This window comes from Somniosus microcephalus, chromosome 4 (assembly GCF_052327205.1).
Source record: "Somniosus microcephalus isolate GS21.2 chromosome 4, FLI_Smic_1.0, whole genome shotgun sequence".
Lineage (NCBI taxonomy): Eukaryota > Metazoa > Chordata > Chondrichthyes > Squaliformes > Somniosidae > Somniosus > Somniosus microcephalus.
This window is the reverse complement of record NC_140990.1, coordinates 46,052,701-46,079,580: the sequence shown is the minus strand read 5'-3', so window position 1 is coordinate 46,079,580 and position 26,880 is coordinate 46,052,701. Positions and strand designations below refer to the sequence as shown.

The following is a 26,880-nucleotide window of genomic DNA, read 5'->3' as shown; positions in this document are numbered from 1 at the left end:
CTGGAATACTGTGTGCAGTTCTGGTCGCCACACTATAGGAAGGATGTGATTGCTTTGGAGAGGGTGCAGAGGAGATTCATCAGGATGTTACCTGGGCTGGAGCACTTCAGCTATGAAGAAAGACTGGACAGGCTGGGGTTGTTTTCCTTGGAGCAGAGAAGGCTGAGGGGGGACCTGATTGAGGTGTACAAAATTTTGAGGGGCATAGATAGGGTAGATAGAAAGGAACTTTTTCCCTTGGTAGAGGGGTCAATAACAAGGGGGCATAGATTCAAGGTAAGGGGCAGGAGGTTTAGAGGGGATTTGAGGAAGAACTTTTTCACCCAGAGGGTGGTTGGAATCTGGAACTCACTGCCTGAAAGGGTGGTAGAGGCAGGAACCCTCACAACATTCAAGAAGCATTTGGATGAGCACTTGAAACGCCATAGCATACAAGGCTACGGACCAAGTGCTGGAAAATGGGATTAGATTAGACAGGGCTTGATGGCCGGCACGGACGCTATTACGTCCCTGAATGATTGAGACACGGACAGCAGGAGTTGAACAAAACACGTCTTTACTGATGGAAGTCAATAGTGAAACTGAAAACAACAGAGGCTCACTAGCGCCTTTTATGCAGGGGTGGTCACTGCCGGTACTGCAGTCTGAGACCAGTTATTCTCTTAAAGGTACATACACAACAATTCCTCCCCTTTTAGATGAACAGTACATAACATTCATTTAACAACTAAATGATAACTAATTACAATCACAATTACGGTTGCTAGATACATTGGTTAAGTTTAAGCAATTATAAGTTCAGTCTTTGAGGAGGCTTCCTGATTCTGTCTGGATAACGCCTCTTTGGGGTATCAGGTTCTTCTGGCAATGTTGAGTCGGGATCAATGTCATTGTTTGGTTCATCTGCTTCCAATATTACCGGTTCTGCGGTAGCTGCAATTGGAACGTCGATTTCATTACCAGGTGTATCAGATCATGGTGTGGAGTTGACGTTTTCCAGTGACTCTAGAATCTGGTCAGCATGGCGTCTTACAATGCTCTCCCCAACGTCCATGGTATACATGAGAGGTCCTTGTCGTGTACAAATCGTTCCTGGCTGCCATTTCTCAGTGCGGTAGTCCCGGGCCAAAACTGGTTGACCTATCTTAAAACTCCTGGTCGGCCTTTCATTCATATTCTGAAACTGTCTGTTCTCCACATCTCTTCAGACGTTTGGCTTAACCAAATCCAAGCGGCATCGTAGTCTTCGATTGAAGAACATCATGGCTGGAGTTTGGTTGGTAACCGCATGTGTCGCATTCCGGTAGGCAAACAAGAAGTTGTCCACCTTGTGTTGTAGGGGTATATCTTCATTACACATTGCCTTGATAGCTTTCTTGAATGTTTGGACAAACCTCTCGGCCAATCCATTAGTGGCTGGATGATATGGGGCGGATGTGTAATGCTTAACGCCATTGTTCTTTAAGAACCTCCGGAACTCTTCAGACACAAACTGTGGTCCATTGTCAGAGCAAATCTGTTCAGGCACCCCATTCCTGGCGAATATGGTTCGTAAAACTGTGATAGTTTTTTCCGTGGTGGTTGAGGACATTTTTATTACCTCTGGCCACTTTGAATGTGCATCCACCACAATTAAAAACATCGAGTCCATGAAGGGACCAGCAAAATCAATGTGCACCCTTTGCCATGGAGATGAGGGTCACTCCCATGGATGCAGAGGAGCTTGTGGTGGGGCGTTTTGGACCTTCTGGCATCCTGCACAGCTCTTGGTCATCTCTTCGATTTCTCTATCGATTCCCAGCCACCACACAAACGCTCTGGCTAAATTCTTCATTTTTACCCCACCCAGATGACCCTCATGAAGCTCATTAAGCACTCTATCCGTCAACTTAGGTGGAATTACTACTCTGGATCCACACATCAAGGTTCCTCTGCACACTGACAGCTGTTCTCTTCTTGGCGAGAATGCGGGCAGCAGTGGTTCGCCATGTGTTGGCCATCCCTTCACCGTTAAATCATAGACCCGTGAAAGTGTCGGGTCATTCCGTGTTTCCTTTTCTATGTTTGCATTCGTCACAGGGAGACATTCGACTATGGTCGAGTGGAATAACTCCATTGGATCCACTGCAAGGTCTTCTTCTTCCACCGTCGGCAACGGTAGGCATGACAATCCATCAGCATTTCCATGCTGTTTAGTTCCTTTGTACTCGATATCATATTGGTGTGCCCCTAGGAAAAGGGACCACCTCTGCAGCCTTTGTGCTGTCATTATTGGTACGCCCTTCTGAGGGTTGAAAATGGAGACAAGAGGTTGATGATCGATTAGTAGAGTAAATTTTTGACCGTGCAGGTAGTGATTGAACTTCTTCACCCCCCACACTAGGCTGAGGGCCTCTCTGTCAATCTGGGCGTAGTTACGCTCGGCAGAAGTTAACGAGCGTGACGCAAAAGCTATCGGCCTCTCTAAACCATCAAGGAATTTAAGTGACAGTACCGCCCCAATGCCGTAGGGAGACGCATCACACACCAGTCTGATCGGCAGTGCTGGGTTGTAGTGAGCCAATACTTCCCTTGACGTGATTAAGTCCTTACTCTTCTGAAAGGCCCGCTTACAATCATCGCTCCATTTCCATGCTACCCCCCTTCGTAGCAGGACGTTCAGTGGGTGCAGAATTGTCGACAAATTCGGCAAAAACTTGTGGTAGTAATTCACCAATCCGAGGAATGACCTCAGTTGCGACACATTTTCAGGCGGTGGGGCCTTAACAACCACTTCAATTTTGTCAGGGGACCTATGTAACCCCTCTTCATCAATCACGTGGCCACAATACGATATCTGTTTCTTAAAAAATTCGCACTTGGGGCGGTTGGCTCGCAGCCCATGTTCCCGTAGTCTAGTGAGCACCTGTTCTAGGTTGTTAAGGTGTTCACTGTCATCTTCACCTTTCACAAGGATGTCGTCCAAGTAACACTGAGTCCCCGGAATCCCTTGCAGGACTTGTTCCATCGCTCTTTGCCATATTGCCGGAGCCGATGCTACTCCGAATACCAATCGATGATACTGGTAAAGACCTTTGTGAGTGTTTATCGTGAGATGCTTCCTAGAGGACTCTTCAACCTCCATCTGCAAATATGCTTGTGCTAGGTCAATTTTTGTAAAACGCTTCCCTCCAGACAGTGAGGCGAAGATGTCTTCTATCCTTGGAAGAGGATACTGTACTGTGTGAAGGACTGGGTTCACCGTCTCCTTGAAATCCCCACAGATGCGAATCTTCCTTGGCTCCCCGGACTTATTGCTTAACGTTTTCTTCATGACAGGAACGATGGGTGTCGCCCACTCGCTCCAGTCGACCTTAGACAACACGCCTGCCTTCTCCAGATTCTCCAGCTCTGCCTCGACGGCTGGGCGAATTGCATATGGTACTGGTCTTGCTTTGAAAAACTTGGGAACTGCATTCTCTTCAATTTTTATCAAGGTGGTTACGCCTTTAAGCGTGCTCAGTTCTTGTTGAAATACCTCCTTGGCGTTAGCTAAGATTGTTGACAATCGTCCAGGAGTGACGTCTTCATCTTTTTTACCATCCACCGTCATTGCATGAATGGAGTGCCAATCTAAGTTTATCTTCCTGATCCATTCCCGTCCCAATAACGGTGGTCCACCATTTGGCAGTATGTGGAGATACAATTTCTGTATTTTCTTGCCGTTGTATTCGACAGGCACCCTTATTTTTCCTCTGGGGTATACTTTTTGCCCCGTATACATCATCAAGACGATGGATGTCTCTCTCAAGGGTATGTGTGAAAATAGCCGCTCGTAGTCTCGTCGATTCATGACGGTTAGCGCTGATCCTGTATCCAATTCCATTTTAACTTGGGACCCTGCTATCGTGAGGGTGACCCAAATGGTTCGGTGATCCTCTTTTGTGATTACATTGTGAAGTTTGAGACAGCTTAGTCTCCTGTTCCCGGATTCACTATCGCTCATCTGGTCTTCGGAACTACTGCCCGTCATCTTTTGTACTTTCTTGTACGGTTCCTTAGTAGCCTTTTTGTTGTCGCTGGTCTTCTTCCCAGACCTGCAAACTCATGCAATGTGTCCCATCTTCCCGCATTGCCTGCATATTTTGTCTTTGGACCAGCAGTCCTTCTGGTCATGGTTAGTTCTGCCGCAGCGATAACATTTTGCAAATCCCCGTGTCATTTCATGGGTGCCGTATTCCTGTGGTTTTTGTTGAATTTCTGCAGCTCCCCTGGCTGCTGCTTCATATGATACTGCCACGCTGAAAGCCTTATCTAGCGTCAGCTCTTTCTCTGAGAGTAACTTCTTCTGTGTTCCTTCACTCAGGAGTCCACAGACAAATTTGTCCCGTAGGGTATCTGCCAGTCCTGCTCTGAACTGGCAGTGCTTTGATAGCTTGCGTAGTTCCGTAAGGTACTCAGCATTGCTCTCATCTTTATGCTGCGTTCTCCTGTGGAATTTAAATCTTTCTGCTATCAACAGCGGTGCAGGGTTTAGGTGTTCCTGTAGGACAGCAACAATTTCGTTAAAACTCTTCGCCTTCGGTTTGGCTGGAGTAATCAGGTCCTGCAATAGGCCGTACGTTCTAGCGCCCATTAAGTTTAGCAATATCGATGCCTTTTTCTCCTCCGCTATTTCGTTTGCCTCGAAATATACCTCGACTCTTTCCACATACGTGGTCCAGTCCTCTATTTCATTATCAAAAGCAGTGATACAGCCAGTCTTCGGCATCTTGCAAATCTAAAATGTCGCCTCCCGCGCTTTGCCTTCTTCCCCGATTTAACAAAATGGCGCCTCCCATGCTTTGCCTTCTTCCCCGCTGATTAAGATGGCGCCTCCCGCGCTTTGCCTTCTTCCCCGCTGTTGCTAGCGCTGCTTTCCGCAGTTCCCGTTGCAACCTGCAGCTCCTCGTGGTTTCTTGCGCGTTTAATATTTCTTTTTTTATTATTTTCCCGTCGTGGAACAACCCTGTGGGACTCTTGCCTCCCTCTTCGCGGGTCTATACGCAGCCCGGCTTCGTAGCACCGGCCGCGCCCTGTGTGCGCCACCCTCTCTCTCTCTTCTTCCCGACAACGCTGCTCGGCCCCGTTGCAGACCACCCGCTCGAGTTCGCGACCGCCGCAGCCCAGGAAGGATCAGTGCACTACCTGCCACCAGCCCGATTAGCTGAAGCACCATCGACAGGAACCAGGCCCTGCTTCCGACAGCTTCTCCAGCAATCTTCAACTCCGCAACACAGGGCGGATGCCCACGGTTGACGCCCGTTTCTACTGCCTCTTGCTTTATTTTCTTTCTGGCCTCGACCTCTGCTCACTTCGCTGTAGGAATGGATCCCAGGAGTTGGTGCAGACTGTAGGTAGGTTCATATCTGCTCGTCGCCAGTATTACGTCCGTGAATGATTGAGACATGGACAGCAGGAGTTGAACAAAACACGTCTTTACTGATGGAAGTCAGTAGTGAAACTGAAAACAACAGAGGCTCACTAGCGCCTTTTATACAGGGGTGGTCACTGCCGGTACTGCAGTCTGAGACCAGTTATTCTCTTAAAGGTACATACACAACAGGCGCGATGGACTGAAGGGCCTCTTTCTGTGCTGTATAACTCTATGACCCTATGGCTGATCATCCAAATTCAGTACCCTGTCCCTACTTTCTCCCCATATCCCTTGATCCCTTTAGCCTTAAGAAATATATCCAACTCTTTCCTGAATATATTTAATGAATTGGCCTCAACTGCCTTCTTTGGTCGAGAATTCCACAGGTTCACCACTCTCTGGGTGAAGAAATTCCTCCTCATTTCTGTCCTAAATGGCTTACCCCTTATCCTTAGACTGTGACCCCTGGTTCTGGACTCCCCGACCATCGGGAACATCCTTCCTGCATCTAGTCTGTCCAGTCCTGTTAGAATTTTATAACTTTCAATGAGATCCCCTCTCATTCTTCTAAACTCCAGCGAGTATAAGCCCAATCGACCCAATCGAAGTGTGTGGTGATGCATTTTGGCAGAAGGAACAGGGAGAGGCAAAATTCACTTAATGGCACAGTTTTAAACAGTGTGCAGGGACAGAGGGATCTGGGAGTTAATGTGCACAGGTCACATACGAATTAGCAGCAGCAGTCGGCCACTCGGCCCCTCGAGCCTGCTCCGCCATTCAATAAGATCATGGCTGATCTGATTACTCCACATTCCCACCTACCCCCGATAACTTTTCACCCCCTTGCTTACCAAGAATCTATCTACCTCTGCCTTAAAAATATTCAAAAACTCTGCTTCCACCGCCCTCTGAGGAAGAGAGTTCCAAAGACTCACGACCCTCTGTGAGAAAAAATTTCTCCTCATCTCTGTCTTAAACGGGCGACCCCTTATTTTTAAACAGTGACCCCTAGTTCTAGATTCTCCCACAAGAGGAAACATCCTCTCCACATCCACCCTGTCCAGACCCCTCAGGATCTTATATGTTTCAATCAAGTCACCTCTTACTCTTCTAAACTCCAGTGGATACAAGCCTAGCCTGTCCAACCTTCCCTCATAAGACAACCCACCCATTTCAGGTATTAGTCTAGTAAACCTTCTCTGAACTGCCTCCAATGCATTTACATCCTTCCTGAAATAAGGAGACCAATACTGTACACAGTACTCCAGATGTGGTCTCACCAATGCCCTGTACAACTGAAGCATAACCTCCCTACTTTTGTAATCAATTCCCCTCGCAATAAACAATAACATTCTATTAGCTTATATTAGATTAAATGTTGCCTGAGTGTTTCCATCATTTTCTGTTGTTACAAGTTTATCATTGCCTCTTTGCTCTGTGCAATATGCCCTATTTATAAATCCAAGCTTTACAATACAAGCTTCTTTGAAATGCAAAATTGTTTCCTACAGACAGCCTTGGTCACTCTGCAAAAAAACTGTTTAACAATTCATCATAACTCCCCTGCTTTTGGAGATGCGTAGAGTGCAAAAGCAAGGAAGCTATGATGAAACTGTGTAAAAGACTGGAGTCAGCTGTGGCTCAGTGGATAGCAGAGTCAGAAGGTTTTGGGTTCATAGTCCCCTCCAGGGACGTGGGTTCAAATCCCGCTCCAGGGACTTGAGCACATAAAGCGAGGCTGACACTCCAGTGCGGTGCTGAGGGAGCGCCGCACTGTCAGAGGGGCAGTACAGAGGGAGCGTCGCACCGTCGGAGGGGCAGTGCTGAGGGAGCGCCGCACTGTCAGAGGGTCAATACTGAGGGAGCGCCGCACTGTCGGAGGGGCAGTACTGAGGGAGTGCCGCACTGTCGGAGGGGCAGTACTGAGGGAGTGCCGCACTGTCACAGGGTCAGTACTGCGGGAGCGCCGCACTGTCGGAGGGGCAATACTGAGGGAGCGCCGCACTGTCAGAGGGGCAGTACTGAGGGAGTGCCACATTGTCAGAGGGTCAGTACTGAGGGAGCGCCGCACTGTCGGAGGGGTAGTACTGAGGGAGCGTCGCACTGTCGGGGGGGGGGCATTACTGAGGGAGCACCGCACTGTCGGAGGGGCAGTGCTGAGGGAGCTGTACTGTTGGAGGGGCATTACTGAGGGAGTGCTGCACTGTCGGAGGGGCAGTACTGAGGGAGCGCCGCACTGTCGGTGGGGCAGTACTGAGGGAGCTGCACTGTCGGAGGTACAGTACAGAGGGAGCGCCGCACTGTCAGAGGGGCAGTAGTGAGGGAGCGCCGCACTGTCGGCGGGGCAGGACTGAGGGAGCGCCGAACTGTCGGAGAGGCAGTACTGAGGGAGCGCCACACTGTCAGAGGGGCAGTACTGAGGGAGCGCCGCACTGTCGGAGGGGCAGTACTGAGGGAGCACCGCACTGTCGGAGGGGCAGTACTGAGGGAGCACCGCACTGTCGGAGGGGCAGTACTGAGGGAGCACCGCACTGTCAGAGGGGCAGTACTGAGGTAGTAGTGCACTGTCGGAGGGGCAGTACTGAGGGAGCGCCGCACTGTCGGCGTGGCAGTACTGAGGGAGCGCCGCACTGTCGGAGGGGCAGTACTGAGGGAGCGCCGCACTGTCGGAGGGGCAGGGCTGAGGGAGCACCGCACTGTTGGAGGGGCAGTACTGAGGGAGCGCCGCACTGTCGGAGGGGCAGTACTGAGGGAGCGCTGCACTGCCGGAGGAGCAGTGCTCAGGGAGCGCTGCTTCGTCGGGAGGGCAGTACTGCGGGAGCTCCGCACTGTCGGGCAAAGCAATGCTGTGGGAGTGCCGCATTGTCAGAGGGGCAGTAATGAAGGAGCGCTGCAGTGTCGGAGGTGCGGTCTTACGGATGAGACGTTAAACCGAGGCCCCCGTCTGCCCCCTCAGGTGGACGTAAAAGATCCCGTGGTGCTATTTCGAAGAAGTTATCCCCGGTGTTTTGAGCCCAATATTTATCCCTCAATCGTCACCATAAACTTAGCACAACATCCCATTACTTCAGTAATTTTAAACAGAGGTTTTTAGTCAGGTTGGCATAATCCCATCCTGCTTTGCTCTCAGCCATTCTCCAGCTTATACAGGCTTTTAGGATCTTAACATACAATTTCACATATTATAGTTATATTAGAATGGTTATCGAATCTTAATAATGTTTACTAAATCCTACAGGTACACCCTATCCTACATATCCCTACCTTGAGGGCGAGGCATTTGCCGACCCCTCAAAACTAAAATCTTACATATGGATTATTTTTCTTCTGTTTATGTAACTCAAACATGTTCTGGGCTGTGATCATATTTAAATGTGATTGGGCATTGGACTTTAGGTGTTTCAGGTAGCAGGTGTAGAATAGTAGGCACATCATTACTACAAGTTGGGATATGACCAGTACATGGGAAATTATCCTAATCCAATGAGGAATTCCCATGTTTGTCCCTATCGTCCTAACAATTTTTGACTCCTTACCTTGTGACATTTGTGTTTAACTGGGTAGATCTTAAACAAACTTCTGATCTTACATAGTTCAAAGTTTTACTACATGGGTTACATATCTCAAATACAATATCATTACAAGCTGGAGAACAACCAGAGTGTGTGAAGTAATACGAGCCTAAGGGCATGCTGATGTATTAAGCCCAATATCCCACCAGTGTGTGTTGTCCCTTCTGCTTTCAATTTCAATATCTATTCTCCAGTTGTCTTGCTCCAAAACATAAAAAATACTTTAGGGAGGAGTTCAGTCGTATCATGAGCTCACTGAAACCCTCAAACAATAGGGGACTGTCGGGTCTGAATTGTGCCACATAATTGTGCAGCTCGTACTTAAAAACGTGTTGGTTGATGGGACAGGTCCTGTTAGACCCGTAAAGCATGGTAGTTGTGGTGGTAGTGACACAGGAGGCACCACCAAAATCACCTCATACTGGATTCGACTGGTTTTTCCCACGCTCTGTTACCTACAAAACACAATTATTACAGTCACAGTTAAATTCAGTCTTCCAATCATTTCAAGCAACATTACAGTTTCACATCTGCTTCCTGATCTTCCAAGTCGAGATCCTTTCTCCCTTCCATTTTTCAAAATAGCGGCCATGGGATCTTTTACACCCACCTGAGAGGGCAGACGGGGCAGCGGTTTAACGTCGCATCCGAAAGATGGCACCTCTGACAGAGCAGCTCACCCTCAGTACTGCCCTGGAGTGTCAGCCTAGATTACGTGCTCAAGTCTCCAGAGTGGGACTCAAACCCACGACCTTCTGACTCTAGAGGTGAGAGTGTCGCCCACTGAGCCAAGGCTGACCCCTCTTAAACTCCAGCCTAGTTACTGGGATTATTATCAGCATCTTCAAACTGCCCCCCAACCCCGTAATTGCCATTATTAACACAGAACAATCCTTCATGTGATTAACAGCAGAATGGGACCAGTGCGCTCATGTGTGAACTCGCTGGTGTCTCAGCAGGTGAGTTGAACTGGTGAATCCCTTTTCACACACTGAGCAGGGGAATGGCATCTTCCCAGTGTGAGTGCGCTGGTGTTTCAGAAGATCGGATGAGCACGTAAACCTCTTCCCGCAGTGGGAGCAGCTGAACGGCCTCTCCCCGGTGTGGATGCGTAGATGCATCTCCAGGCCCCTGGAGCATTTGAAACTCTTGTCACAGTCGGAACATTTAAACGGCCTCTTGTCAGTGTGAACCAGCTGGTGTTCCCGCAGAGAGTTGGAACATGTGAATCCTTTCCCGCACTCGGAGCAGGAGAACGGCCTCTCGTTAGTGTGAACCCGCTGGTGCAGCCGCAGAGAGGTGAGATGAGTGAATCCTTTCCCGCACTCGGAGCAGGTGAACGGCCTCTCGTCAGTGTGAACCAGCTGGTGTATCAGCAGAGCGGAGGGACGAGTGAAACCTTTCCCGCACTCGGAGCAGGAGAACGGCCACTCGTCAGTGTGAACTCGCTGGTGTTCCTGCTGTTGTAGGAAAAATGATTCCTCGGAAACTAGACTTTGAGTAAGAGAGACAACTTTATTAAATGACAGAGCTCTGGGAGAAGAGTCTGCAACCACGTGGTCTGCGAGAGCACCTTCTCCACGATTGTAGTACGTGCCGAGCTTATATACAATTCCAAGAAGTTGGTTTTAGATCATTTACATTCATCCAATCAATTCGTTTATTAGCGCATATCGTTATTTTCCTCCAGTCAGGAGTTTACACACTTGTGTTGCCAATTCTGCCTCTTCAGGTCTTCGTTCCGTCTTGTTCCCCGGCGGAATGTGATTAGTTCGATGATAGGATACCAGTGAACCTTGTTAGTCCTCAGTGATCCAATTAGTCCCAGTCAGGACACGAGATGAACTTTGTTCCAGCCATGCGTAAGCGTAGCATGTCTCACTGTGCAGTGATTCAATTAGTCCCAGTCAGCGAATTTGTAGTTTGTGTCTTTTCCAGCAAAATCTTGTCCAGCAAAATTTTATTCTAACACTGCAGAGAGGAGGGGCGAGTAAATCTAGAAACATAGAAGATAGGAGCAGGAGTGGGCCATTTGGGCCTCGAGCCTGCTCCCCATTCAATGGGATCAGGGCTGATCATCCTCATCTCCACTTTCCTGCACTGTCCCCATATGGAAACATAGAAGATAGGAGCAGGAGTGGGCCATTCGGGCCCTGGAGCCTGCTCCACATTCAATGAGATCAGGGTTGATCATCCTCATCTCCACTTTCCTGCACTGTCCCCATATCCCTTGGTTCCCTTAATATCCAAAAATCTATCGATCTCTGTTGTGACTATACCCAATGACTGAGCCTCCACAGCCCTCTGCGGTAGAGAATTCCCAAGATTCACCACCCTCTGTGTGAAGAAATTTCTCCTCATCTCAGCCCTGAATGGCCGACCCTTTATTCTGAGACTGTGACCCCTGGCTCTGGACTCTCCAGCCAGGGGAAACATCCTCCCTGCAGCTACCCTGTCAAGCCCTGTAATAATTTTGTATGTTTCACTGAGATCACCGCTCATTCTTCTAAACTCTAGTGAATATAGGCCTAGTCTACTCAATCTCTCCTCATAGGACAATCCCCCCAACCCAGGAACCAGTCTGGTGAACCTTCGTTGCACTCCCTCTATGGCAAGTATATCCTTCCTTAGGTAAGGAGACTTAAACTGTGCACAATACTCCAGGTGTGGTCTCACCAGGACCCTATATAATTGCAGTAAGGTGTCTTTATTCTTATACTCAAATTCTCTTGTAATAAAGGCCAACATACCATTTGCTTTCCTAATTGCTTGCTGTACCTGCATGTTAACTTTCAGTGATTCATGTACAAGGACACCCAGGTCCCTCTGAACACCAACATTTCCCAATCTCTTACCATTTAAAAAATACTCTGCTTTTCTATTTTTCCGACCAAGGTGGATAACTTCACATTTCTCCACATTATACTCCATTTGCCTTGTTCTTGCCCCACTCACTTAGCCTGTCTATATCCCCTTGAAGCCTCTTTGCATCCTCCTCACAACTTACAGTCCCACCCAGCTTTATAACATCAGTAAACTTGGATATATTGGGCCGTATTTTGCGACCCCCCCCCCCATGGGTGCGTACGAGGTGCGCACGTACCCACAGGGGCCGCACAAGTGCCGGGTTTAGGCATGTGTGGCGCACACACTAAAACCCGGCACTTGCGATCTGTCTAGAATTCTCTTGACAAATCCTCCACATCCCCAGGAGAGGGCGCTATAGGCCCAGCCTCCGCCCACTGTAAGGCCCTGGAATTCTAACGCCTGGTTTACCAGCATCAGAGTTAATAAATAGAAAAATAACATTTTATCACTCATTTATACATTAAAACCCTGTCCAATAAGGTCAGTTTATTTTCAGCCCCGTTAAAACATATACATTTTTTCCCCAAAAATTAAATTTTTGTTTAAAATATTTAATTAAATGCTATTTTAATTAATTTTATATATGTAATGTTTATTTGAAATTTATTTCATGTGTTCGTGTATTTTTTTAGTCATTCCCATTCATACTTATGGCAGTTCCGTACAAATCATTGATGTAGATGTGAATAGCTGAGGCCCAAGCACTGACCCTTGTGGTACCCCACTAGTTACAGCCTGCCAACCCAAAAATGATCCGTTTATTCCTACTCTCTGTTTTCTGTCCGTTAACCAATCCTCAATCCATGCTAGTGTATTACCCCCAATCCCACGAGCCCTAATTTTGTTTAATAACCTCTTCTCAGAATCTCAGAAATCTCAGAAACCACACAGTGCAGATAGAGGCCATTTCGGCCCATCGAGCCTGCACCGACACATATCCCACCCGATCCCCGTAACCCCTATACCAACACATATCCCACTCTATCCCTGTAACCCCACGTATTTAATCCCCCTAACACTAAGGGTCAATTTATCATAGCCAATCAACCTAACCCGCACATCTTTGGACTGTGGGAGGAAACCGGAGCACCCGGAGTAAACCCACGCAAACACGGGGAGAATGTGCAAACTCCACACAGACAGTCGCCCGAGGCCGGATTCGAACCCGGGTCCCTGGCGCTGTGAGGCAACAGTGCTAACCACTATGCCACCGTGCTGTCTTGTGTGGGACTTTATCAAAGGCCTTCTGAAAATCCAAATATACCACATCCACTGGTTCCCCCTTATCTATTCTACTAGTTAGAACCTCAAAAAACTCCAACAGATTTGTCAAACACGATTTCCCTTTCATAAATCCGTGTTGACTCTGCCCAATCCTATTATTATTTTCTAAGTGCCCTGTTACCGGGTCCTTAATAATAGATTCTAGCATTTTCCCTACTACTGATGTCAGGCTAACTGGTCTGTAGTTCACCGGTTTCTCTCTCCCTCCTTTCTTAAATAGTGGGGTTACATTTGCTACCTTCCAATCCGTGGGAACCATTCTAGAATCTATGGAATTTTGGAAAATGGCAACCAATGCATCCACTATCTCTTTGGCCACCTCTTTCAAAACCCTAGGATGTAGGCCATCAGGTCCAGGGGATTTATCAGCTTTCAGTCCCATTAATTTCTCCAGTACTATTTTTTTACTAATACTAATTTCTTCCAGTTCCTCATTCTCACCAGACCTGTGGTTCTCCAGTATTTCCGGGAGGTTTTTTGCATCTTCTTCCGTGAAGACATCGGCAGCGGGTGGAGGCGGAGCTGAGCGGCAGAGCGACTACAAGAGGCCCCAGAGGCTCAGGTAGGCCCCAGTGCGGCATCGGCAGCGGGTGGAGGTGGAGCTGAGCGGCAGAGCGACTACAAGAGGCCCCAGAGGCTGAGGTAGGCCCCAGTGCGGCATTGGCAGCGGGTGGAGGTGGAGCTGAGCGGCAGAGCGACTACAAGAAGCCCCAGAGGCTCAGGTAGGCCCCAGTGCGGCATCGGCAGCGGGTGGAGGCGGAGCTGAGCGGCAGAGTGACTACAAGAAGCCCCAGAGGCTCAGGTAGGCCTCACCAATCTCCAATCTCAGGGAAGGAGAGAGGTAAAAAGTATTCAAGGTGTGACGTCACCACAAAGCGGGTAAGTGATTGGTTGGTAAGTATTTCTCCCTTTTTAAGCTTAAATCTCCTTGGCTTTTTGGCCTAGAAATTCAGTGGTGTTAGCGCCCACTTAGCGCCTAAAGAGGCCTTTAGCGCCGGCGCTATTGGTAGCCTGGAATTCAGTGTAGCGCAAATGGTGGCGTTAGCCGTTAGTGCTGCGCCGGCACCGATGACGTCATCGGTGTGCACAGCGCCCCGGTTCCAATGCGATTCCGGCCCAACGCCCAAATTCACTTGCCGCCGTCTCACCCGTAGCGGGCGCAAGGAGCGTTTGTAAAACGGGGCCTTGCAGCTCCGAGAGGCCGGGGCGTTAAGGTGGAGGTGCGGCCGTCCGCTTTCCCGTCGGCCGATTGGCCTCTCCTTCCTCCCCGGACTCCCACACTGTAGTGTATGTAACCGTCTACCTTTAAGAGAAACATAGAAACATAGAAACATAGAGATAGGAACAGGAGTAGGCCATTCGGCCCTTCGAGCCTGCTCCGCCATTCAATGAGATCATGGCTGATCTTCCTCTGAGATCTTAGCTGATCTTACCAGTTCAGTACCCCGTCCCCGCCTTTTCTCCGTAACCCTTAATCCCCTTAGCCTTCAGAAATATATCCAATTCTCTCTTGAAAATATTTATTGAATTAGCCTTCACAGCCCTCTGTGGCAGGGAATTCCACAGGCTCACCACTCTTTGAGTGAAGAAATTCTTCCTCATCTCTGTGGCCCCTGGTTCTGTGCTCCCCTGCCATTGGAAACATTCTCTCTGAATTCAGCCTGTCCAGGCCTGCCATAATTTTATATGTTTCGATGAGATCCCCTCTCAATCTTCTAAACTCCAGTGAGTACAAGCCCAAACTATTCAATCTCTCCTCGTAGGTCATTCCCGCCATTCCAGGTATCAGCCTGGTGAATCGCCGCTGCACTCTTTCCATGGCAAGAACATCCTTCCGCAGATGGGGCGACCAAAACTGTACACAATACTCCAGATGCGGTCTCACCAGCACCTTGTACAGCTGTAGTAAGGTATCCCTATTCCTATACTCGAACCCCCTTGATATGAAGGCCAACATACCATTTGCCTTCTTAATCGCCTGTTGCACCTGCATGCTCTCCTTCAGTGACTGGTGCACAAGAACACCCAGGTCCCTCTGCACTTCCCCATCTCCCAATCTATTGCCATTTAGATAATAATCTACCCTCCTGTTTTTACCCCCAAAGTGGATAACCTCGCATTTATCCACATTATAGTGCATCTGCCACGTATCCGCCCATTCTCCCAACCTGTCCAAATCGCACTGTAGCCTCCTGACATCCTCATCAGAGCCCACCCCTCCTCCTAGTTTAGTGTCGTCAGCGAATTTGGAAATATTGCATCCAATTCCCTGATCCAGATCATTTATATATATTGTGAACAGCTGGGGTCCCAGGACAGATCCTTGCGGCACCCCGCTGGTCACTGCCTGCCACTCCGAAAACGAGCCGTTTATTCCAACTCTCTGTTTTCTATCCGCCAGCCAGTTCTCTATCCACGTTAATACTTTGCCCCCAATCCCATGAGCCTTAATTTTGCATGATAATCTTTTGTGTGGAACCTTATCGAAGGCTTTCTGGAAGTCAAGGTACACCACATCCACTGGCTCTCCCCCATCTATTTTACCAGTTACTTCCTCAAAAAATTCCAGCAGATTAGTCAAACACGATTTACCCTTTGTAAATCCATGTTGACTCTGTCCGATCCTTTCCCCATTTGTCAAGTGCTCCGCTATTTTATCCTTAATAATGGACTCTAGCATTTTGCCCACAACCGATGTAAGGCTTACTGGTCTATAATTCCCTGCTTTCTCTCTACCCCCCTTTTTAAATATTGGGGTAACATTAGCTACCCTCCAATCCACGGGTACTGTTCCCGAGTCAATGGAGTTCCGGAAGATGATCCTTAGAGCATCTGCTATCTCCAGGGCCACCTCCTTAAGTACCCTAGGATGTAGTTTATCAGGCCCCGGGGATTTGTCGGCCTTCAGTCCCCTCAACTTACCCAACACCATATCCCTAGAGATACTAATTTCTGTCAGCTCCTCCCTCTCATTAGTCCCTATGTTTGCCGATATTCCTGGGAGGTTATTTGTGTCCTCCTTTGTGAATACAGAACCAAAGTATGAGTTTAATTGGTCTGCCATTTCCTTATTCTCCATTATATATTCTCCCGAATCGGACTGCAAGGGACCGACTTGGGATTTTACCAGTCTTTTCCTCCTGATATACCGATAAAAGCTTTTGCAGTCTGTCTTTATGTTTGTTGCAAGTTTACTTTCGTATTCTATTTTCCCCTTCCTGATTAATCCCTTTGTCCTCTTTTGCTGTATCCTGTACTGCCCCCAATCTTCCGGTCTGGTGCTTTTTTTTGCCAGTTGATATGCCCTTTTTTTTGATTTTATGCTGTCCCTAATTTCCCTCGTTATCCACGGTTGAGCCACCTTTTTAGGTTTATTTTTATGCCAAACCGGTATAAACATGTTCTGGAATTCTTCCATTCTATCTTTGAATGCTTGCCATTGTCTATCTACTGTCAATCCCCCCAGAAACACCACCCAATCAATCTTACCCAATTGTATGTAACCGTCCACCTTTAAGAGAACTATTTTAGGGGTTGCACTACTTTATTTTGGCTTCTGTATACTGTAATACCGGTAGTGACCACACTGGTATATAAGTGCTGGGTAAGGATTTATTGGGCAGATTCGTCCTGACCTTCGAATAGTAAAGTCCTGTTTAAAGTTACTTTTGTAGTCTGTGTATTCATTCACTATACAACCCACAGACTTTACAGTGGCGACGAGTTCAATCGTACCCTGCGGCAACAATACTTCTGAAACAGTTAACGAGCGTCGAGAAGAGGCAACCGCCCTCGTCGTTTTGCTGAGAGAAAACTCGAGCCAGCAGAGTAAGAAGGAAGGAAGACTTCAAACACGAAGCCTTCCATCAGCAACAGGCACTGATTGTCCCTTCTGCCACGGTGGGGAGTGAGCCGATCAGCACGAGAAGCAAGTCAGCCACGGTGACTGTGAGTAAAGGGAAAATAAAAAAATAAATAAACGGAGGATAAGGGCGGTGAACTCGACCACGGTCGAGGGGGAAAGGAGCCGGACAGAAGTTGGGCCCAGAGGCGCTGAGACGGGGCAGCGTGGAGCATGGAAGCCACGGTACAAGCGGGCTGGGGAGCATTGTAAGACGGCTAGACCGCGACGGCGAAAAAGGCCGGACAACTACCGCGACCACGAGGCGCTGCGACCGGGATCGTAAGGCGTGGGAAGATATAAAAATAAATAAGCCACGGAGAACTCAGCCGCAGCCGGGGAGGAAAGCACCGGACTGCGAGAAGCTGGGAGGCGAGATTGGGGTGAAAAAGGCCGGACAGTGATCGAGGCCACGAGGCGCTGCGACCGGGATCGTAAGGCGCGGGAAGATAAAAATAAATAAATCGCGGAGAACTCAGCCGCAGCCGGGGAGGGAAACACGGACTGTGAGAGGGCTGGGAGACGCGATTGGGAGCCCGAGAGAGAACGAGCGAGAGCCGCGCAAGCGGGAGAGACAGAGCCCGAGAGAGAGCGAGCGAGAGCCGCGCAAGCGGGAGAGACAGAGCCCGAGAAAGAACGAGCGAGAGCCGCGCGAGCGGGAGAGACAGAGCCCGAGAGAGAGACCGAGCGAGGTTCCGGCCAGCGGCTTACAGCAGCTGCCGTGAAGGACCAGGAGCTGGATCTGTCCGACGCCAACTGGTTGTCCCCAGCGCCGGTTGCCCCTGCCGAAAAGAAGAAGAGGGGGGGAACAAGGAACGCGATCGGCTTTTCTAGCGCGCGCTTCAGAATAAACTGAAGCTGGCGCACAGACCGCAAACCCCGTAAACCAGCGGTCGGCGCCCGAGGGCAAAGCTTACCCTCCCACCAGAAGAAGACAAGCGCGGGAAACCGCCATTTTCGGAGGCGGGGAAGAAGACAAGTGCGGGAAGCCGCCATTTTGCCAGTAGGCGGGGAAGAAGACAAGCGCGGGAAACCGCCATTTTTGAAAAAAAAAGAGAAAAAGTTAAAAAGTTAAAGAGAAATTCTGTTGTTCGCAGAAAGATAGTGAGAGATAGTGAAGATGCCTAAGCATGGTAACATCAACAACTTCGATGCCGAGGTGGAAGATTGGGCCACGTACGTAGAACGTATCGAGATATATTGTGAGGCCAATAAAATAGAAGATGATGATAAAGCTATAACCTTGCTAAACGCGATGGGGGCGAAGACATACGGCCTATTGAAGCATCTTCTATCACCAGCTAAACCGGCGGATCAGACTTTCGCTAATATTGTTGCTGTCCTGAAGGATCATTTGAACCCCACACCGTTGATGTTGGCGGAACGATTCAAATTTTATGCGAGAACGCAACGGAAAGAGGAAAGCAACGCGGAATACTTGGTCGAACTGCGTAGATTAGCGAAATACTGCCAGTTTGGAGGAAATCTGACCGAGGCATTGCGAGACAAGTTCGTGTGCGGGACGGAACGCAAAAGCGACTGCTCGAAGAGAACGACCTTACACTTGATAGGGCTGTCCTTATTGCAGCATCACACGAAGCCGCAGCGAAAGGAACTGCGGAAATGCAGCTAAAGGCAGCGGTACTCAGTGTGGATCAAATTACTTCGGGCACAACGAAATGTTATTGCTGTGGGAAGACAACACATGACCAGAACCAATGCTGGTTTAAAAACCAGGAATGTCAAAAATGTGGCAAACTGGGTCACATCGCTAAAGTATGCCGGTCAGGGAAGAAGACCAACAACCAAAAAAAAAAGCCATCACAGGAAAAGTACAACAAAGTACACAAGGTGGTTGAGAAGAGTTCAGACGAACAGAATTCGGATTCAGACCCAAACGGCCAGGAACTGGGTAGTCTGAGAATTCACAATGTGAGTAAGGAAGCTGACCTACAAACTATCTGGGTCATGCTAAAAATAGCCGGAGTCCAAGTGAAAATGGAATTGGACACTGGATCAGCCCTATCAGTCATAAATCGAAGGGATTACAACCGGCTATTCTCACATATACCCTTGAGAGATACCAAGTTCGTATTGCAAACATACACGGGGCATAAAGTATACCCCATGGGAAAGATAAGAGTCAAGGTGAGAGACAGGGGCGAAGAACACCCAGGAATGGACTTATATGTACTACCTGAGGGAGGACCACCACTTCTAGGACGGGAGTGGATCAAGAAAATAGATATGGAATGGCACTACCTAAAAGCAATAACGAGTGAGGACTCGGGGCAGACAATCAGCTCAGACTCTGAAACGGATGACGATAAGACCAGCCCAAGTATGAAAGACAAGTCTAAAATGAACTTGCTGACTAAGGTTGGTAGAACGAATGCGTACATAAAGGCTTATGCTCCAGAGGAGAACAAAGTTTCAGAACAGAATTCCTCTGAACAACAACAACATAGTTGGACAGAGAATTCTGAGTCTGTTCAAGTTACAGACATATATATTACTGAGGAACACCGAGCTCGAACGCAAACTTATTTCAGATTACGACAGCAATTAGAACAATTGAGTTGCCGTCTCGAGCAAGAGATGAAAGCAATGAAAAAGTTCTATGATACCGAATGGGAGAATCTGGGAAGACAACAGAAGCAGCTGAGGGAGAAAAGGGAGCAGGAGCACACAAACCATCTGCACGAGGAGGCCAAACGAATCAAAGCTGATTCGGCTGCTGAAGGTGCGTGCTCTAATCTGGTGGAACAAGATGTGCCGCAACTGAAGGCGCTTGTTAGCAGGTTGAAGACAGAAAAGGCGGAATTGGTCGACATGACTTCCGAGCTCCTGCTGAAGTCGGGTGCAGCATCACCGGATGATTCAATTGTGGAAATTCGAATGGTGGGGGCTGCGGATGATGGCGAAGTAGAAGCAGCAAAGGAGCCCCAGGGCAAGGTTATAAACAGCCCTGCAGCTAATGGGAAATGGAGGATGGCAGAAGAGTTAACAGTCAGCCAACTCCTCCAGGGCAAGGTTATAAACAGCCCTGTAGTTAAAGGGAAAGGGATGATGGCAGAAGAGTCAACAGTCAGCCAACTCCTTCATATGCTGAGGGATAAGACTCTACAATGGAAAAAACATAAACACGAGCCTCAATCGTCAAAGGGAAGGGGTTCGGAGCTCTCAAAAGTTATTGGAAGAGCTGAGGTGGCAACACAGACTGAGAAGACTGCAGCAGAACAGCCTTTGGATGCCGAAAGTACGCTGACGCACGTCAAGGTAGAACAACAGAATGCTGAAACAGCTACTTCAGTAGAGGGATTGAATAGGCCGATCAATTAATCTCTGAATGAAGTTGAAGTATTGAAATCACAAATGAGGTCATTAGTAAAAGACTTGCAGGAAGCCCAGAAAAAGCGGGATGAATCTGAACGCATGATGAAGTCTCTTCAGGACAGATGTCGGGATGTGGAACAAAAGCCGGCTAACGTCCAGCTGGGTAAGGAGGAAATAGAAGACCCTCTCACTGGCCTACCTCAGGACGACACCGAATATTACCAGGACCTGTTGAGTGACACTGAATATTACGAGGACCTGGTCTGCCCAGCTTGTGCTGAAAACTCCCAAAGTGCAGAAATCAGGATGAATCACTTAAAGTCTAAGGAACATAGGGAGATGGTGGCGTTACAGCTGGCAGCTGACAAGGGAGCCCAGAGAGTCTCCAAGAAGCAGAAAAGTAAAAGACGAAACAGAAGATGATAACCATCTGAACCATTATCACCTCTACCAGATCACACATGTGGTCCCTCAGAATGGAGCCAAATCAGTTGGGAAGTAGGGGAACTTCCCAAGGCAATCCAATAGTTTTTTTTTTTAAAGTCAGCAATGCTGGTTCAGAAGTTACAGAGTTCAAGCTGTTAAGTTAGGGAAGGACTATTGGACGAGTCACTTCCGCAACGTGAACCAACTACACCACCGGGAACTGCTACACCACGGAGGCATTGTCCGGACTGAGTCAAGAAGCGCAGGAGACGCCTCCACCGAGACTGAATCTGTGAACTGTTTTCCGCAGAGACTGAATCTGTGAACTGTTTTCCGCAGAGACTGGGGCCTAGAAATTGAGTTTTGGCGCAGCCAGGGCTTTAGCACCGGAAGTTAGTGCCGGCACTAAGTCCCCCTGCGCGCGCCAAAAATTCAGTAGCGCCGCGCCCAAACGGCTGCCGGCGCTACTGGAGGGTTTCAGCGCCTCCCAATGGGCGCTAACTGCCCCATTGTGGCGCTGTTCCGGCGCTGCGGCACCCGATGCGGTGCGGCAGGCTGGGGACGTGCAGGCCTCCTCCTCCCGTTAAGGAGGAGCTGCCTGCACCCGGCCGCGGCCCGCGCAAATCAGCTTAAAAATGAGCCCGGCACCTCGGACAAGTGCCGGGCTTGCATCTGTTCCGGGGGGCGGGGGGGGAGAAGTCCGGGGAGGGAGCTGCGGGCAGGCGGCCGGCGGGAAAGTGGCCGGCCGCCGCGGGGCCTTTAATGCGCCGGCGCAAACTGGAGTAAGGCACCTCTGACAGAACGTTGCTTGCGGCTGCCACGGGCGAGGCGGCCGCAACTCAATTCCGGAGTTTGGGCGGGTTACCACGGCAACCGGGACGCTGCGCACACCGATGACGTCATCGGTGCCGGCGCAGCGCTACCGGTGCAACGCCGATTTAGGGCCCCAGGGAATTTTTAAACTGGCCATAACTCTGGCGCTAGTCCCTCTAGCGCCTCAAAAGCGGCGCTAAGGCAACTGAATTTCTAGGCCTATATCTGTAAACTGTTTTACATGAAGTTGAATACATGTATGTTTAATGGGGAATAAGTATGTTGTAAGCTAAAAAGGGAGGATTGTAGCGTATGTAACCGTCTACCTTTAAGAGAACTATTGTATGTAACCGTCCACCTTTAAGAGAACTATTTTAGGGGTTGCACTACTTTATTTTGGCTTCTGTATACTGTAATACCGGTAGTGACCACACCGGTATATAAGTGCTGGGTAAGGATTTATTGGGCAGATTCGCCCTGACCTTCGAATAGTAAAGTCCTGTTTAAAGTTACTTTTGTAGTCTGTGTATTAATTCACTATACAACCCACAGACTTTACATACACCGCCCCCCCGCGGCATTGGTGTCTGACCCCCACGAGCCCGGCACTTCTCCGTGGTGCCGGGCTCATTTGCCGGGGGAATCCAGCGGCGATCTCACGGCTGCAGGCAGCTCCTCCTTAAGAGAAGGAGGAGGCCTGCAGTACCCCAGCCTGCCGCACCGCATCGGGTGGCGCAGCGGCAGCTGGACGCCTGAAACTGACTTTCAGCGCCCCAAGCGAGGCGGCCAAACCCTGCAATAGCGCCCGCCTCCCTCTTGGGGTGCTGCAACTGAATTTCAGGCGGGCGCTACAGGAATCCGGGCGAGCGCTAAATTTCGGGCGCTAAATACCTGGCGTGGCGATAGCGAAATTCTAGGCCATAGTTTCTATGGTGTGATATTCACCATCTAGAATCGAGGCAGAAGGTATTTAAGAATAATATTAATAAATTTAATTAATTACATAGAATGGGAGATCAGGCGATGTGTTGCTGCTGCAATATGTGGGAGCTGGTGGACACCATTGATGCTCACGGTGATCACATTTGTAGTAAGTGTTGGCTGCTCGAGGAATTCCGGCTCCGTGTTGAAGAGCTGGAGTCCGAGCTTCAAACACTGAGACACATCAGGGAGGGGGCGAGTTACCTGGACTCTGTGTATCAGGAGGTATTCACACCAATTAGGTTAATTAATTCAGATGTAGTCCGTGGCCAGGGTCAGGATGGTGTGACTAGAAGTGAGGCAGGTACGGGGATCCAGGAGGTAGTGTTGGAGGAGCCGCAGCCCTTGCACTTGTCCAACAGGTTCGAGGCTCTTACTCCCTGTGAGGGTGGAAACAGGGACTGCGGGGAGGATGAGCAACCTGGCCACAGCACCGTGGAGCGGGGGGCCATTCAAGTGGGGGGAGTTAAAGGAAATGTTGTAGTGGTAGGGGATAGTATCATTAGGGGGATAGATAGAGTTCTCTGCAGCCGAGAGCGAGAGTCCCGAAGGCTGTGTTGCCTGCCCGGTGCCAGGGTCAAGGACATCTCCTCTGTACTGGAGAGAAATTGGAGTGGGAGGGGGAGAATCCAGTTGTCGTGGTCCATGTTGGTACCAACGACATAGATAGGACAAGGAAGGAGGTTCTGCTGAGGGAGTTTGAGCAGCTAGGGGCCAAATTAAAAAGCAGAACCACAAGGGTAATAATCTCTGGATTATTACCTGAGCCACGAGCGAATTTGGCTAGGACAAATAAAATTAGAGAGTTAAATGCGTGGCTCAAAGACTGGTGTGGGAGAAATGGGTTTTGCTTCCTGGGACACTGGCACCAGTACTGGGGCAGGAGGGAGCTGTTCCGTTGGGATGGGCTTCACTTGGCCAGTGCTGGGACTAGAGTCCTGGCGGATCATATAACTAGGGCTGTAGAGAGGGCTTTAAACTAACTAGTGGTGGGGAGGTTCCTAGAGAGCAAATAATACAAATGACAACAGAGAAGGTCATAGACTTAGGTAGCAGTGGGGAAATTAAAAACCAGAGCATATCAGGAAGGGGCAGAAGGTATGGAGTAAAAGGTAAAGTAATAAAAAGGGCAAAAGCAGGAACTAAGTGTCACAAAACATCTTTGAAAGTTCTCTATCTGAATGCACGTAGCATTCGTAACAAAATAGATGAGTTAATGGCACAAATAACTACATATGGGTATGATCTTGTGGCCATTACAGAAACATGGCTGCAGGGTGACAATGCCTGGGAATTAAACATACCAGGTTATTTAACGATCAGGAAGGACAGGCAGGAAGGAAGGGGAGGTGGGGTGGCTATGTTAATAAAGGAAGGAATCACTGTAATACAGAGAAATGATATTGGGACAAAAGATCAGGACAATGAAACAGTTTGGGTGGAGGTAAGGAATAATAAGGGGAAAAAAACACTAGTGGGCGTAGTCTATAGGCCTCCGAACTGTGGCAACTCTGTTGGACGGAGTATCAATCAGGAAATAGTTGAGGCTTGTAATAAGGGAACATCTATAATTATGGGGGATTTTAACTATCATATTAATTGGACAAATCAAATTGGGCAGGGCTGCCTTGAGGATGAGTTCATTGAGTGTATTAGGGATGGGTTTCTTGAGCAGTATGTAACTGAACTGACCAGGGGGCAGGCAACCTTAGATCTGGTCCTGTGTAACGAGACAGGATTAATTAAAAATGTCCTAGTAAAGGATCCCCTTGGAATGAGTGACCATAACATGGTTGAATTCCATATTCAATTAGAGGGTGAGAAGGTTGGATCTCAAACAAGTGTGCTAAGCTTGAATAAAGGAGACTATGAAGGTATGAGAGCGGAATTGAGTAGAGTGGATTGGGAAAATAGATTAAAGGGTAAGACGATACATGATCAGTGGTGTACATTTAAGGAGTTATTTTAGAACTTCCAAAAAATATATATTCCACTGAGAAGAAAAGGGTGTAAAAGAAAAGACAGCCATCCGTGGCTAAGTAAAGAAATTAAGGATAGGATTCGACTAAAAACAAGGGCATATAAGGTAGCCAAATCTAGTGGGAGGATAGAGGATTGGGAAAACTTTAAAAGACAGCAAAAAATAACAAAAAGATTGATGAAGAAAGGGAAGATAGATTATGAAAGTAAATTAGCAAAAAATATAAAAACAGATAGTAAGAGTTTTTATAGTTATATAAAAAGAAAAAGGGTGGCCAAAGTAAATGTTGGTCCCTTAGAGGATGAGACCGGGAAATTAATGGTGGGAAATATGGAGATGGCAAAAACACTGAATGAATATTTTGTATCAGTCTTTACAGTAGAAGACACTAAGAATATCCCAACACTGGACAAACAGGGGGCTAAAGAGGGGGAGGAGCTAAACACGATCAAAATCACTAAGGAAGTGGTACTCGGTAAAATAATGGGACTCAAGGCGGATAAATCACCTGGACCTGATGGCTTACATCCTAGGGTCTTGAGGGAAGTGGCGGTAGGGATTGTGGATGCATTGGTAATAATTTTCCAAAACTCCCTGGACTCGGCAATGGTCCCGTCAGACTGGAAAACTGCTAATGTAACACCCTTATTTAAAAAGGGCAGTAGACAGAAGGCTGGAAACTATAGACCGGTTAGCCTAACATCTGTGGTAGGTAAAATTTTGGAGTCCATTATTAAGGAGACAGTAACAGGACATTTGGATAATCATAATTTAATAGGACAAAGTCAGCATGGTTTTATGAAGGGGAAGTCATGTTTGACAAATTTGCTGGAGTTCATTGAGGAAGTAACATATAGGGTGGATAAAGGGGAACTAGTGGACGTACTGTATTTAGACTTCCAAAAGGCATTTGACAAGGTGCCACACAAAAGATTATTGCTTAAGATAAAAAATCACGGGATTGGGGTAATATTCTGGCATGGATAGAGGATTGGCTATCTAACAGAAGGCAGAGAGTTGGGATAAATAGTTCATTCTCAGACTGGCAATCAGTAACTAGTGGTGTTCCGCAGGGGTCAGTGCTGGGTCCCCAACTCTTTACAATCTATATTAATGATTTGGAGGAAGGGACCGAGTGTAACATATCAAAGTTTGCAGATGATACTAAGATGGGGGGGAAAGTAGTGAGTGAGGAGGACATAAAAAACCTTCAAGGGGACATAGACAGGCTAAGTAAGTGGGCAGAGATTTGGCAGATGTAATACAATACTGGAAAGTGTGAGGTTATGCACTTTGGCAGGAAAAATCGTAGAGCAAGTTATTATCTTAATGGCAAGAAACTGGAAAGTACTGAAGTACAAAGGGATCTGGGGGTCCTGGTGCACGAAACTCAAAAGGTTAGTATGCAGGTGCAGCAAGTGATTAAGAAGGCCAATGGAATGTTGGCTTTCATTGCTAGGGGGATGGAATATAAAAATAGGGAGGTATTGCTTCAGTTGTACAAGGTATTGGCGAGACAGCACCTGGAATACTGCGTACAGTTTTGGTGTCCATACTTAAGAAAGGACATACTTGCTCTCGAGTCAGTACAAAGAAGGTTCACTCGGTTAATCCCGGGGATGAGGGGATGGACATATGAGGAGAGGTTGAATTGATTGGGACTCTACTCATTGGAGTTCAGAAGAATGAGAGGCGATCTTATTGAAACATATAAGATTGTGAAGGGGTTGGATCGGGTGGATGCAGGGAAGATGTTCCCGATGATGGGTGAAACTAGAACTAGGGGGGATAGTCTTAGAATAAGGGGCTGCTCTTTCAAAACTGAGATGAGGAGGAACTACTTCACTCAGAGGGTGGTAGGTCCATGGAATATGCTGCCCCAAAAAACTGTAGAAGCTGCATCATTACATAAATTTAAAACAGAAATAGACAGTTTCCTAGAAGTAAAGGGAATTAAGGGTTACGGGGAGCGGGCAGGAATTTGGACATGAGTCTAGGTTCTGATCGGTCATGGCCCTGTGGGTAGCGGAGCGGGCCCAGGGGCCGTGTAGCCTGATCCTGCTCCTATTTCGTGTGTCTAATTCTGTTAGATTCAGGAGATGGTTCTGTGATAGTGGATTGGCAGTTAGGATCAGATCAGCCAGGATCTTATTGAATGGCGGAGCAGGCTCGAGGGGCTGATTGGCCTACTCCTGCTCCTATTTCTTATGTTCTTATGTTCTTATGTTAAGACAGACACAAGGTATTTGTTTAATTTCTCAGCCATTTCCTTATTCCCCATTATAATTTCTCCTGTCTCAGCCTGTAAGGGACCCACATATAC

At 48.2% G+C, this 26,880-nt stretch overlaps 1 protein-coding gene across 1 annotated transcript in view; it reads right to left on the bottom strand.

Annotated features, from left to right (window-relative positions):
- Window positions 1-26,880, bottom strand: part of LOC147118802 (uncharacterized) — a 58,647-nt gene that overhangs the window by 28,784 nt on the left and 2,983 nt on the right. The window contains exon 2 of the mRNA XM_085983971.1: window positions 9,909-10,461. Within this exon, the coding sequence (XP_085840097.1) occupies window positions 9,909-10,461 (553 nt within the window). The remainder of the gene's footprint in view (window positions 1-9,908; window positions 10,462-26,880) is intronic.